The following is a 12,364-nucleotide window of genomic DNA, read 5'->3' as shown; positions in this document are numbered from 1 at the left end:
CTGTCCTCTCGAGGGCAAAGTGACCAAGATGACGTCTGTCTAGCGCTGCGCGGTTTTTTCCTCCCTCCCCCTGTTCGTCCCCCCCCCCCCGCGTTTAAAACCATGACATCTAATGGAGGCGGATCGAGAGGATTTTATTTCAACACCGTCCTGTCACTGGCGCGCTCTTTGGCGGCCCATCGGCAAGCACCGATAGAAAAGGTAACGGGAGCTAAAGGCGAGAGGCTCTTACCGGCTAGCGGCTCGTTCGGCTGCGAGGCCTGACGTCAAGGCTGCCGTCTCCGCAGTCTGCTTCTGTTTAGGCTGCCGTGTCAGAAGGCACAGCTCATAATCACTACAAATTTAATCTGGGGTGTAAGATTTGACTGCCGACTGGAAAGTAAGTGTAAGCTACCGCCTGGAAGGGGCGCGATCAGCTTATAAACATGCCAGTAGTAACTTGTCAACCAAGGTAATGCGCACCCGAGTATGTTACATTTTAATAGTAATATAATTGTAATCCCTGTTTCGCAAGTTTTTCAAATTAAAATGTTCGGACCAAAACTGACGAGAGCTGAGACAACAAGCATTTTGACGTTGGGTTTGGTGTGATGTTTGTCTCAAAATGTTAAACCCACAGCAAGTATGCAGCAAAATACTAATGGGGAATGTGTGTGCAGTTGTTGACATTTGCATTGTACCAGTTCTCATTATGTTTGATCAATTGTATGAATGAATTAAAGACTCTCCAAATTGCAATTTATTACTCACAAATAAATAAATAATAATAATCCATTGCCTGGTCAATTCATTTTAAGCCCTCAGCCCAGAGTCCTCAATACTGTCATCAACTTGATCATCCTCATGTTTAAATAAAACACAACAGGTAGACACAGTCCATGTTACTATTTCCAAATTGTGCCTCATTCATTACACAAATGTGTTTTTAAAAAGGATACATTTTATATAAATTTGAATTGCATTTGTGAAATTATTCTTTTTTATAGAGGTGACTAGGTAGGGGGTACTCTGGGCCGTAGGGGAAAAAGCAGATAGCTTAAAAGATTAACTTGCGAGTAACTACTGCCGATATTACCAATATGAGTGATTACAGTCGTCACATTTTGTTGATCAATTTTTGAGAAATAGACAGCATCAAATAGAACAAAAACAATCAGGACAGCCACTATTGAATTAATATGCATCAGAAAGTTAGTTTGAATGAAATATATTTCTTAGTTGAATTAGTTTAAAAACAAAGTTTAATATTCTACACTGATTTTGGCATCTTGTTAATCTAAATAAGTCAAACAAGCAGGAATAAAAGTTTGTTGTCATACAAATTCAAACAGCAAGATGAATGAAAAAGATCTTTGAATGTTCTCATAAACAGTTTCCTTGTTCCCTAGTTGCAATTAGTGTGATGAAACACTTCAGTGTGAAACAGTAATGATCAGTAAATGTGTTTGCATAATTAAATGTGTCCATCAGGATATGTTTGTGTGCATGGCATGGATCAGTGGATCAGTGGAGGACAAGTGACCTGTTTGTGAACCCACTGATGGAGTCGGGCACATTGAGTCCCATGGGGAAGGCCTCACACTTTCTCATTGGATTTGAAAGGTCACCCAACATCTTCATTAAGAATAATGCAAAAGGTATTTTATGCAATGGCAATACTAATAGGCTGTATATGGGCAAGTGTGACCTTGCACAATGATGTAACACATGGGTAGTGTTCCCTATTAGCTTCTGGGCCACCCACCAACCATGAACCATCTGTCCACTGTTCCTTCTATCCAGAAATGAAATAAACAAATGATAAAAAGGGCTTTTGCATTGAGACTAATCTGGGGCTCCCTGATCATTTATTATTATGCAGACAAAATGCAACTTTGAATTATAGCGTATGCATACAGGAAATTTGCAGTGCTGTTGACGATAGATAAACACAGCAACAGGGATCTTAAACCACTCTGTAACTTCACCAGGTTAACATCTTAAAAGGCTCTTATTAGCATCAATGACTTCCATGTTTTCCCTCCACTTATTTGGAGAATATGACTGGTGAATGGTGATGGTATGAATGGTAATGCAGCTGAGCAATGTAATGTAGCCTACAAGTCTGCAAAGCTGCAGCAGTGCCTTGTTCTACTTGTCCACATGATGATGATAGTCCCCACTACTTGCTTTATGCATTAAATGTTATGCATTGTTCATAATTAGGAGTCCCTCGTGGCTCAATCCTGGGCCCAATGCAATTTACATGACTCCCCTTGTCCACATCACCCACCGGTTCAGCATGGTGTCATATGATTGCTATACTGATGTTCTGCAGCTGGATACATCCATCTACCTGTGCGATTCCCATTAGATTTAGGATGCAGTTCAAGATACAACTCCTTGCCTTTAAAACTCTGCGTGTTTTGGTCCTGCTTATGTGTATGAGTGTTTGTGTCTGAGGGTTTAAAATCTTACCCTGCTCGGCCTTTAAGGTCTACTGAACAGGTTACCTGCATCTCAAGGTTACTAGTTGTTTCAAACTTACTTAAAGTAGAATTTTCCTCAATCGAAGTTTCATTATCTTGCGATTTCTGTTTAAACTTATTGTTGTGGGTCGTAATATTTCATCACTTATCTTTTTTCGTTTGTTTGTATTTATTTAATGACCCTTTAATGACCCTTTAATGACCTGTAACAGTCTTTTTTGAAGCCTGTTAAATTAAGTTGAATGGAAATAAAGTTAATACAGTTTAAGTCACCTTTTTACTCTGTATCACACTTGATTCTCGCTCTCTGCTGAACAGTGTTTTAAATTGGCTTAAATCCTTCTTAGGGCCTCGTCAAGATAAATCCTTGTTAGGTAATGCAAATAGCCGGTTACGTTGGGCATGTTGCCTGAAACCAAATTTAGTTAAAATCTGAATCTAATGAAGCCACGATAAACTGTGGGATTAGGGGTTTGTTTTCTTTATTATACTTACACTATAATTATTAAGTTAATGCTTTCAGCCCTGATTACCAAGAGCAAACAACACCTACGCAGCACTCTCACTGTGTACAGTTGGCTAAACTATTCCTGAAATGAAACCAGCACTGTTTATTGATATTATCATACATTATATAATATTATCTAACACAGCTATTGTCTCCTTAGGTCCAGAAGTTACAATGCATGTGTCCTGTGGACTTCAGAGGTGTTTTCCAGCTCGATGAGAGGAGGAGAGATGCTGTCATTGCACTGGGCATCTTTCTCGTCGAGTCCAATCTGCAGGTAGCTGAAATGTTATCTGTGTGCTTTCTGGTGGAATAGAATCCACAGTAAAGTGGAATTCACCCACGTGTAACATTGTTTGGATTTCGCTAACTAACATGCTGCGTAATATTTGTGCTGCAGCACAAAGACACGATTGTCCCCTATCTTCTTGGATTGCTCAAGGGTATCACCAGAGTTCAGTGGATTGAAGAAAGCTCAGAACGCAAAGGCAAAGGTAAAGATTTACCCTGCAAAACAACTTAACAACATGATTATTAACATTATTATTATTGCAAATTAATTTCACCTGACCCCCATACTACGGTGTATCGATTTATGTGAACTGTTTCCTTTTTTTAATTGATGTCCTTCAGAGACTCTCCCTGTGGCGGAGAACTTCAGCTTTAGTCTTGTAACATTGCTGTCAGATGTTGCCCGACATGATGAGACCTTACGGGGACAGGTGTGTGTGTCTGTGTGTGTGTGTGTGTGTGTTAGTTTTCATCATCTATGCAATGAATGTAACACAAAAATTGTCAAACTACTCTAAGTAATGAGTTTATTATCCTTCTGATAGATCCTGGACACAATCATGGACATCATGCAGGTGCTGCAAGAGATCTGCAAAAATCCAGAGGATCATGACAAAGGTACTAACTTGGGTACACCCCAATGCGTCCTGCATATAGGGATCTGTTCAAATGAATATTTATGTATCGTTCTGATTTTGGTCTCTTCTCTCTAGAATACCTCTGCAGATACACGGTGCCCTGCCTGCTCGGTGTGGCCAGGGCATGTGGGCGCTACAGCAACACGGAGGAGTCGCTGCTATCCAAGCTCTTCCCCAGGCCGGTCGCTCCTCTTCTGTCCACCGGCGACGACACCGATTCCGTGCGCAGGCGCTCGTTCAACGACTTCCGCTCCATCCTGCCCAGCTCCTTGCTCACTGTGTATCAGGGGGACACAGTGAAGCGTAAAGGCTCCTCGGTGTCCACCATATCCCAACAGGTACACTGTTACTTCATACCCCATCACCATACACCAATCACTTTCAGGGTGGTGGGGGTTTTTAGACTTACAAGAGCTTTTTTAACCTTAGAATGCATAGGCAACTTGACCCACCTAGAATGTATATATAGGGTCAAAAGTGACTTCAAGTACTTCAATTAAGTTTTGTTTTTAATTATAAATTTGTACTTATTATTTTATCGATATTTAATTAAACAAATTGAGAAGCAATGACTTCACACAACAATCTGAATCAGAATGATTTTATTTTGCCACGTGCATTTACATGTGTGAGAATATGTCATGGTGATTATTAGCGCTTATCTCCAGACGATTAGCATTTAAAAAAGCTTGACAGTCTGAGAAAAATATAAAATAATATAAAATATAATAGAATAAAAATGTAAAGTTAAAATAAAGTAAAATTGCCACATATACACAAGTAGCCAAAAAATACCAAACCGAAGTAGTCAAATACGTAAAAAAAATACACAGAATATATAAATGCAACTTTAAGCACAGGATAAGTTACTGCTAAATTATTCCATGTATTTACTTAATTACATCTTAATAACCTTTAGCAGAACTGGCTGTCGGAATTTTAAAAGATGATTATAATGCCATTTGTGACCCATCTAATGCATATTAAATTAATTCCTCCTACATAAAGTATGCTGCAGTCTATAGACAGGTTTTTGAGGGTGAATGAGTATATTATAAATAATGATATTAACATTTTATTTTTTTCCCCAGGCCAGTCCAGAGAGAGCAGGTCTGATGCCCAGCTCACCAGCTGACCCCACCACCCAGTACTTTGAAGGTTTGAGTTTGGCCAAATTCAGTAACATTTTTACATTATGGCTCGATTGAGACGCTGAGGATTTGTTTTGGTCTACGTCTCCGTCACCTTTCATCCATCTCCAGGCTCTTATCTTCCCGACGGCAGCTCGGTGGACCCGGACTACTACTTCTCCACCATCAGCTCCAGTTTCTCTGTGTCGCCACTCTTCACCGGGTGCAGCACTGGAGACTTCGACGTCCCTCTGGACATGCTCCGACAGCTCCTGCACATGGCCAGTCATCCGATGAACAGACATGATGGAAAAAGTGACCTTCACCCACATTTGGTCCAATCAATTGTAATTAAGCATCTGTTTGTTTTGCACAGGTTGAACAGGTTGTCTCCGAGTCATTTCTGAAGACACTGGATGATACTTTGGCTGAAGTCGTAGAGGTACATGTGATGGAATTTCTTTACATTTCAAAAGGTATTCATCTGAGCCTGTGTTCAGTGTTCCGTGTTTAATGTCATTTTCTTTCATCGCAGTTGAACCCTGGTATTCACCTGTATTACAAAACCTTCAGTGATCCTCTGTATGTCGCCATCTTTAAAATGCTGAGGGATACCTTGTACAATCTGAAAGGTATGAAAAGCCTCTTAGACTATATGAATTGATTCATAAATGTGATTGTTGTTACAGCAGATAATGAACTTGTGTATCAGCTCCCAAGCTTTGGCTTTTGCCATACTCGGCTCCAATCTGATGGATGATTATGTAATAGATCGATAGATAGATAGATAGATAGATAGATGGATAGATAGATAGATAATTTTTTAAGTGGATGAGCCGACGAGCTCAAAGAGCAACATAGATAGAATTGAATTAAAAATGCGGGTTGCAGAAAGGTTTTGTTTTTTTTAAGTACCAAGTTCGATAACACTAGGTTTTTATTAGTTCTTAGTTTCCCAGAGCAGCATTTATATGATATGATAGATCGTTACGTACATACAGTACATACTTTCTTTCTTTCTTTCTTTCTTTCTTTCTTTCTTTCTTTCTTTCTTTCTTTCCCTGGTGGGAAATTGCAGTTCACAGCGGGTCACATCAAAATAGGACAACTAAAGTAAAGAGTAAAATAAAAATAAGAATTAGCTGAAGAATTTGAAACATAAAATGGACCTAAATATTTACTAGAAGATGGAAAAAAAATGGAAATATACAATGAAATAGATCTTAGCAATAAAACAAAAAAATTAACAATGAAGAATGGCAACATGCTATAACCCAATGACAAACAATGAACATAAACCTAAAAATGAACAAAAAAGCAATACAAATAAACATACCAAAAAAAAAACATGAATTGGCAATATCCAAATATGGTGTGCGGATGGTGTCTTTGAGCAGACCAGCTAATTGGGCTCAGCATCCGTGTGGCTGTACGCCTGTTGCTCATCATAGTTATCAATGGGCTATAGGTAAAACACCCATCCCCACACACACAGGAGAGGAGCCCTTGTCATGACATGTTGTCGATCTGCTCCTGGCTTGTTCCACCTGGCCCACTCTTTACAATTAGGGTTTTCAACTCCATCGCCTGTGTCTCTGTGTCGGAGGGCCCTAAAAATGGCACTCGGGTTGCCTGTGGCAGGCGAAACTGCCACAACAACAAACCCAAATAATGTGCTAGAAGAATGTATTTTTCAATATGCAAATAACTACAACAATATACAACAAAAATTAATCTAACAATAAACAATGCACCTCTCTATCAACAATTCACATTCGTACAGTCAATTATGCTTCAGTGATAATAAGTCTCATAAAAATCCTGTCATCTACCAGCTTTCTATTCAGTTAATTTATTCATGATATACAGTAAGGATTATTTCTGGATATAAGGAGAATAAAAATCAATCGGCTGGAGAATAAGAGAACAGAAGGAGTCACTAATCATTACTAACAAAATCCAATCCTAAATCAGTGAACTAATCTAACTTCTGCCTCTTCATGTGTTCCTCAGACCTTCAGACAGGCTTCGTGAAGGAGGTGCATGACTTTGTCCTGGAGCAGTTTAGCAGCAGCCAGTCAGAGCTGCAGCGCATCCTTCATGACGTGGAGTATCTCCAGAGCGAGCTGAGTCCGCTCAAGCTGCGCTGTCAGGCCAACGCCGCCTGCGTGGACCTCATGGTGTGGGCCGTCACCGAAGAGCAGGGTCAGGACCTTTTTTTTACGTGTTCGCCTCCAAGTAATGTAGCTTATTATAACGACTCCTTTTTTTAAAAATCAGGCTTCCTCTTTCCCTTCACTAGGTGCCGAGAACTTGTGCACCAAACTGTCGGAGAAGCTGCAGTCGAAAACCTCCAGTAAAGTCATAATCGCTCACATGCCCCTCCTCATCTGCTGCCTCCAGGTAACTTAGTCACGGTTCTTACCGGTTCCTTGAAGAATTTCGTCCTCAGAAATTGAAGTACTGGAATACCTAGAAAATAGCCCCTTTTTTGCTGAAGTCCTTAAAAAAACACCATCATTGAAATTGTTATATTCCCCCTCATTATTCATATTGTAAAGTAATAAAAAAAAAATCCAGAATCGCTGCCATTTTTTTTTTATAATAGTAGGACTGCCTCCTGAAAGTGGACAAGTCTAATCATCATTTTTTCAGTCAATGTGCATAACAATACCAGGATAAAACAAGCGAACAAAAATGCACAGGGATAACATTTCAATGAGGAATTATATATAAGGGGAAACTTAATATATTTTTATATATGTGAATCGTCTATGTCTGTGTGCATCGGAAGCTGCATTAAAAAAACGAATTAAGAGCAGAATTAACACTGCTTTCTTTTCTGCGCATTATGCATTGGAGAGTGGCGCAGTCTACGTTCGCGTTGATGTTTAATTAAACAACATTTAATGTAATGTTATGGGATTATTATTGCAGTCGAAAACGGTGCATTTCTCCGTGTGTATGCGACGTACTTTTACTAAATGTTTCAAAAGATTGCTCGTGTTTCCTCCCTTACATGGAAAAGACTGGTTGCACTTGTGGCAACGAGCATGGTCGGCATCGCCTCTAGTGAAATATAACCAGACTTTTGAGCGCTTATTTCTCTGGGCCATTGTCACTCACTCAGAGCAGGGACCTCCTCATGCGTGTGTGAGAGCCAGGCAGAGGGAGCTGGCCCCGCCCCCCTCACGCATATCTCCATATCTCTGGCAATGGAGCGGGAGAGAGAAAGAGGAGAAATGTCCCTTCTGATAATACCGAAAATGCGTCTCAGACAAATATCTTAATCTTATTGCAAGTTAGAAACAGGTTATATAGCCTAAATAAATAGAATAAACATTTTCTTCATTTCTTTAATACGGTTAATTGCTACTGGTACTTCCGGGGCCCGTTTAATACCGGGTCTAGGTACCCAACCCTAGGCATGAGCGATCGTTACTTCGTGCACTAATGCAATGCAATTAATTGATTTGCTTACATTTCAGTATGGTTATATTTGAAAATCTGTTCTTTTTCAGGGCCTCGGCCGTCTTTGCGAGCGGTTTCCTGTGGTGGCTCACTCTGTAACCATGTCCCTGAGAGATTTCTTAGTGGTGCCCTCTCCGGTGTTGGTCAAACTCTACAAATACCACAGCCAGTACACTACAGGTTACATTACACCCATCAATTGAGGCCAAAATACTGTATTTACAATTCTTCATTAATGAAAAAAAAAAAAAAGCTTAAATCATCTACTCTGTTTTTTTAAGGAGGGGGTGAGATTAAGATCCATGTGACCAATGAGTACTCCCAGTCGACACTCAGCTCCCATTCCATCAAGATGAGTCAGCCCTCTATGTACGAACAGCTGCGGGACATCTCCATAGATAACATCTGCAGGTGTGATGACCGATATTCCACATGTTGATTTTGAAACGCATTTTGCACAGAAGAAAGCGTTGTAGCATGAATATTATCTCCACCCCTATTTCCTCTCTTAGGTGTTTGAAAGCAGGGTTAACCATGGATAACGTCATAGTTGAAGCTTTTCTTGCAAGTCTATCTAACCGCCTCTACATCTACCAGGAAAACGATAAGTATGCATATTTATACTGAAAATATCAATCATATGCACTCCTAATCTAACTGTGTTGCGTCTGACATCACCAGGCCGCTAAAAAAGAAAGTCCATATTCTGTTCTCCAGGGATGCCCACCTGATCCCAGACCACACCATCAGAGCACTGGGTCACATCGCTGTGGCCTTGAGAGACACTCCCCGAGTCATGGAGCCCATCCTGCAGATCCTCCAGCAGAAGTTCTGCCAGCCTCCCTCGCAGCTCGACGTCCTCATCGTCGACCAGCTGGGCTGCATGGTCATCACAGGAAACGTCAGTAGAGCCATACGTCATCCGTCCCAAACACTACCTTTTATGGGAATCAGACTATTTTACCTTCGTAATCATTTGTGTCTCCCTCTAGCAATACATCTACCAAGAAGTGTGGAACCTGTTCCAGCAGATCAGTGTGAAGGCCAGTTCAATGGTCTATTCCACCAAAGACTACAAGGACCATGGATACAGGTATGGCTGCCCCGACTAAAGATTTTCCTAGTCAACTAGTCGTGATTTCAAGCCATTATTTGACTAATCGTTGCACGTTTATGATATTGATTTAATTATTTAAATATGTATTTGGGGCATCAGAAAATGGTTTGAGTTCCAGGGCTGAGAATTAATTTTTATTTAACTAATACAGTTTTTACACCAAAATTAGCGGGTTTACCCGCTCAAAACAGACAATTGACACCTCCGCGTTGCCAGGAGAAATTTATTTATTTTTTGCCACTGTGACTGGCAAATTTGCTGGTCGACCCGGGTGTCCTGTTTCCATCAGAGCTAACAGTGTCAACACTGTGCTATGTTACAGATAAATTCAAAACCGAATAACCAGCCAGCCTTTTTTAAATTTAATTTAATTTACAAGCGCTGCGTCCACGAAGCTGTTATGCTCACTGACTCAGAATGGATGTGAACCTACACTATAAGCACGACACAAAAACAATCAGATAAGAAGTCAAAGTCCACAAGGTTTATTCCAAATAACAAGCCGTGGTCAAAACCAAGAGATCAGTTAGAGAAGGCAAAAGTATCTGGCAGGGAACAGGCAGAGAATCAGGGTTCGGACGGAAGGTACAGGAAACAGGCTGTTGTGCGGGAAAATCTGAAATGACATGGAGGAAATATAAATACTGAGAGATCAGGGAGGATTCATGACAGAAGCGAGCCACCTGTTAATTACACTGGTTAAACATTACATTACACTTATTAGGCCCTATGATTATTTTATTAATGTACACATTTAAATGACATATTGACATAATTTGCACTGAAATGTGGAGTAAGGAAGATCGTTTTCCCAGTGTTAGTATCCCCTCGTTAGGGACCTCTCATCGGGAGCATTTCCCGGGGCCACCATGTACATGTTGTCCATGATTCGCCTTTACAGCACCCCTCCACCCAAACCTCGCCACTTCGTGGACGCTATTCGCTAAGCCTTCCCCGTCCCTGGCCCCCTGGGGCTCGGGGCTCAGGCGGACAACCGGCCCACCTCCGTCCCACCTCCGCCCGGTCCGTCGGGGCATTTAAGATACGATTTGGTTATTGAAGAATGTGATTAACGGTTTCAAATGGCTCTTATAATGTACGCAATATTTTTTTATAATATACACAATATTTTTCCAGACCTTTAGACTAGTTGGATTGTCTAAGTTTAAACTTGTGTTTAAATGTCAGGGAAGTTAGTCATGAGGAATCGGAACAATCAGCAAGGGAACTGAACATTTTGTTATTTTTTTACCCAAACACCAGCACAATAACTTCGAACCAGCCTTTAAAATATAAATTTAATTTATAAGCGCTGCGCGGTGCGCATGCATGAAGCGAGCCGCCTGGTAATTACCGGCAAAAGCCGTAATTATTCTTCTGAATGTGTCGGAACAACCAGCAAAGAGACTGAACATTTAGTTCTGTGAAAATTTGTTTCAAATTAAGAGCCCTCTAGCATTTTATATACTGGTTCCAGCCATATAGGTTTTAAGGTTAATATTTTGACAAGGCGCAGCTCCCGAATGGGCTTTTTTTTTTCCTGTGACCAACCGACCAAATGAAAAACTTGGTCGACTAAGACGCTTCTCGTCAACAAACGTTTTGTTGAATATTTGGGGGCAACCCTAGATACAGGTGACAACCAATATGCTTTGTCTGCCTGACTGCATTATTCTGGTACAATAATAATAATAATAATAAATATAGCTGCAGGCAGCAATAGACGGGGTCCAGTGTATTTGTTTTAGGTAAGTATAAGAGTTTTCGTGATAATTTTGTGCAATGTATCACAAGTTGTTTTTTTTTTATTTTGTAACTGACCTTCAGACTGACCTGGACATGATGATGACATGATTCATGAATCTAACATTTATAGCGATATGTATGAAACACTTCCAGTTCAACGAGACGTCAATTTTTATTTTATTTTATTTTTTTTATTTTGATATAGGTATATGAGAAAGGTCAGTTATAAATAATTTAAACAACAAATGACAAAACAAGTCAGATGATTGTTTTGATAGTTGTTGCCAAAAACAGCTGAACAAAATAAGTAAACAAATATCACACATTTATAAAGATCACATGTCAAATTATCAATAAATCTAATAAAAATGGCAATCATGAGAAAATAAAATCAATGAGAAATAGACAAATTGTATAAAATTGCTAACAGTGTTTATCAACGTTGTTTTGTGTTTCTTTTTTTAACTAAAGAAAACAATGTTTAGAAAGTGAATTCTAATAGCTTGATTTTTTCATGTATTTAATGTATTCTCTAACTTGGTAATATCAGTCACCATATTTTTGTTGGTGTTTCCGACACAGAAGTTGACACCCGTGAAACTATGGTTGGATGGCGAAAATGTTTGTCGTCAAGTTGGTCATTTTGTATTTGACCAGGTAACGTTGCATGACAGACATTGTAATAGTTACCGTGACATCCACGTTAAGTTTCATTGCACCATTGGTGCTAATATTGTGACTGATCTTGACGACTGGATTTTTGAACAATGGCTTCTTTATTGTCTTTGATTTTCGGCTATTTTTTGGCATCTGTAAGAATAACAAAAATAGCATTTTAAATTACTTTTCATAACAATAACAATAACTACATTTAATTAAAAAAAATGTATAAATACATGTTATTTGTTATTACTATTTTATTGTACTTTGTATTACTTTATTGTAAAGTTAGTAATATACAATTGTAAAATTCAGTTTAATAGATTATTTGTCTA

The 12,364-nt window shown here is 39.5% G+C and overlaps 1 protein-coding gene across 2 annotated transcripts in view; it reads left to right on the top strand.

The window, feature by feature from the left end:
• Positions 1–102: 102 nt before the first annotated feature.
• pi4kaa (phosphatidylinositol 4-kinase, catalytic, alpha a) overlaps positions 103–12,364 on the top strand; it is a gene marked incomplete at its 5' end in the record, with an annotated part of 34,218 nt that continues 21,956 nt past the window's right edge. For both annotated transcript variants that reach the window (XM_080017506.1, XM_080017505.1), the window contains 17 exons: positions 103–201; positions 3,137–3,253; positions 3,377–3,470; positions 3,610–3,698; positions 3,813–3,885; positions 3,981–4,243; positions 4,997–5,063; positions 5,168–5,316; positions 5,412–5,477; positions 5,571–5,667; positions 7,049–7,240; positions 7,338–7,438; positions 8,557–8,686; positions 8,788–8,917; positions 9,019–9,114; positions 9,224–9,407; positions 9,499–9,599. In XM_080017506.1, coding sequence (XP_079873632.1) covers positions 103–201; positions 3,137–3,253; positions 3,377–3,470; positions 3,610–3,698; positions 3,813–3,885; positions 3,981–4,243; positions 4,997–5,063; positions 5,168–5,316; positions 5,412–5,477; positions 5,571–5,667; positions 7,049–7,240; positions 7,338–7,438; positions 8,557–8,686; positions 8,788–8,917; positions 9,019–9,114; positions 9,224–9,407; positions 9,499–9,599 — 2,048 coding nt within the window. The remainder of the gene's footprint in view (positions 202–3,136; positions 3,254–3,376; positions 3,471–3,609; positions 3,699–3,812; positions 3,886–3,980; positions 4,244–4,996; positions 5,064–5,167; positions 5,317–5,411; positions 5,478–5,570; positions 5,668–7,048; positions 7,241–7,337; positions 7,439–8,556; positions 8,687–8,787; positions 8,918–9,018; positions 9,115–9,223; positions 9,408–9,498; positions 9,600–12,364) is intronic.

This window comes from Zeus faber (genome assembly GCF_960531495.2).
Source record: "Zeus faber genome assembly, chromosome: 17".
NCBI classification, from domain to species: Eukaryota; Metazoa; Chordata; class Actinopteri; order Zeiformes; family Zeidae; genus Zeus; species Zeus faber.
This window is presented reverse-complemented; position numbering and strand designations above follow the sequence as displayed.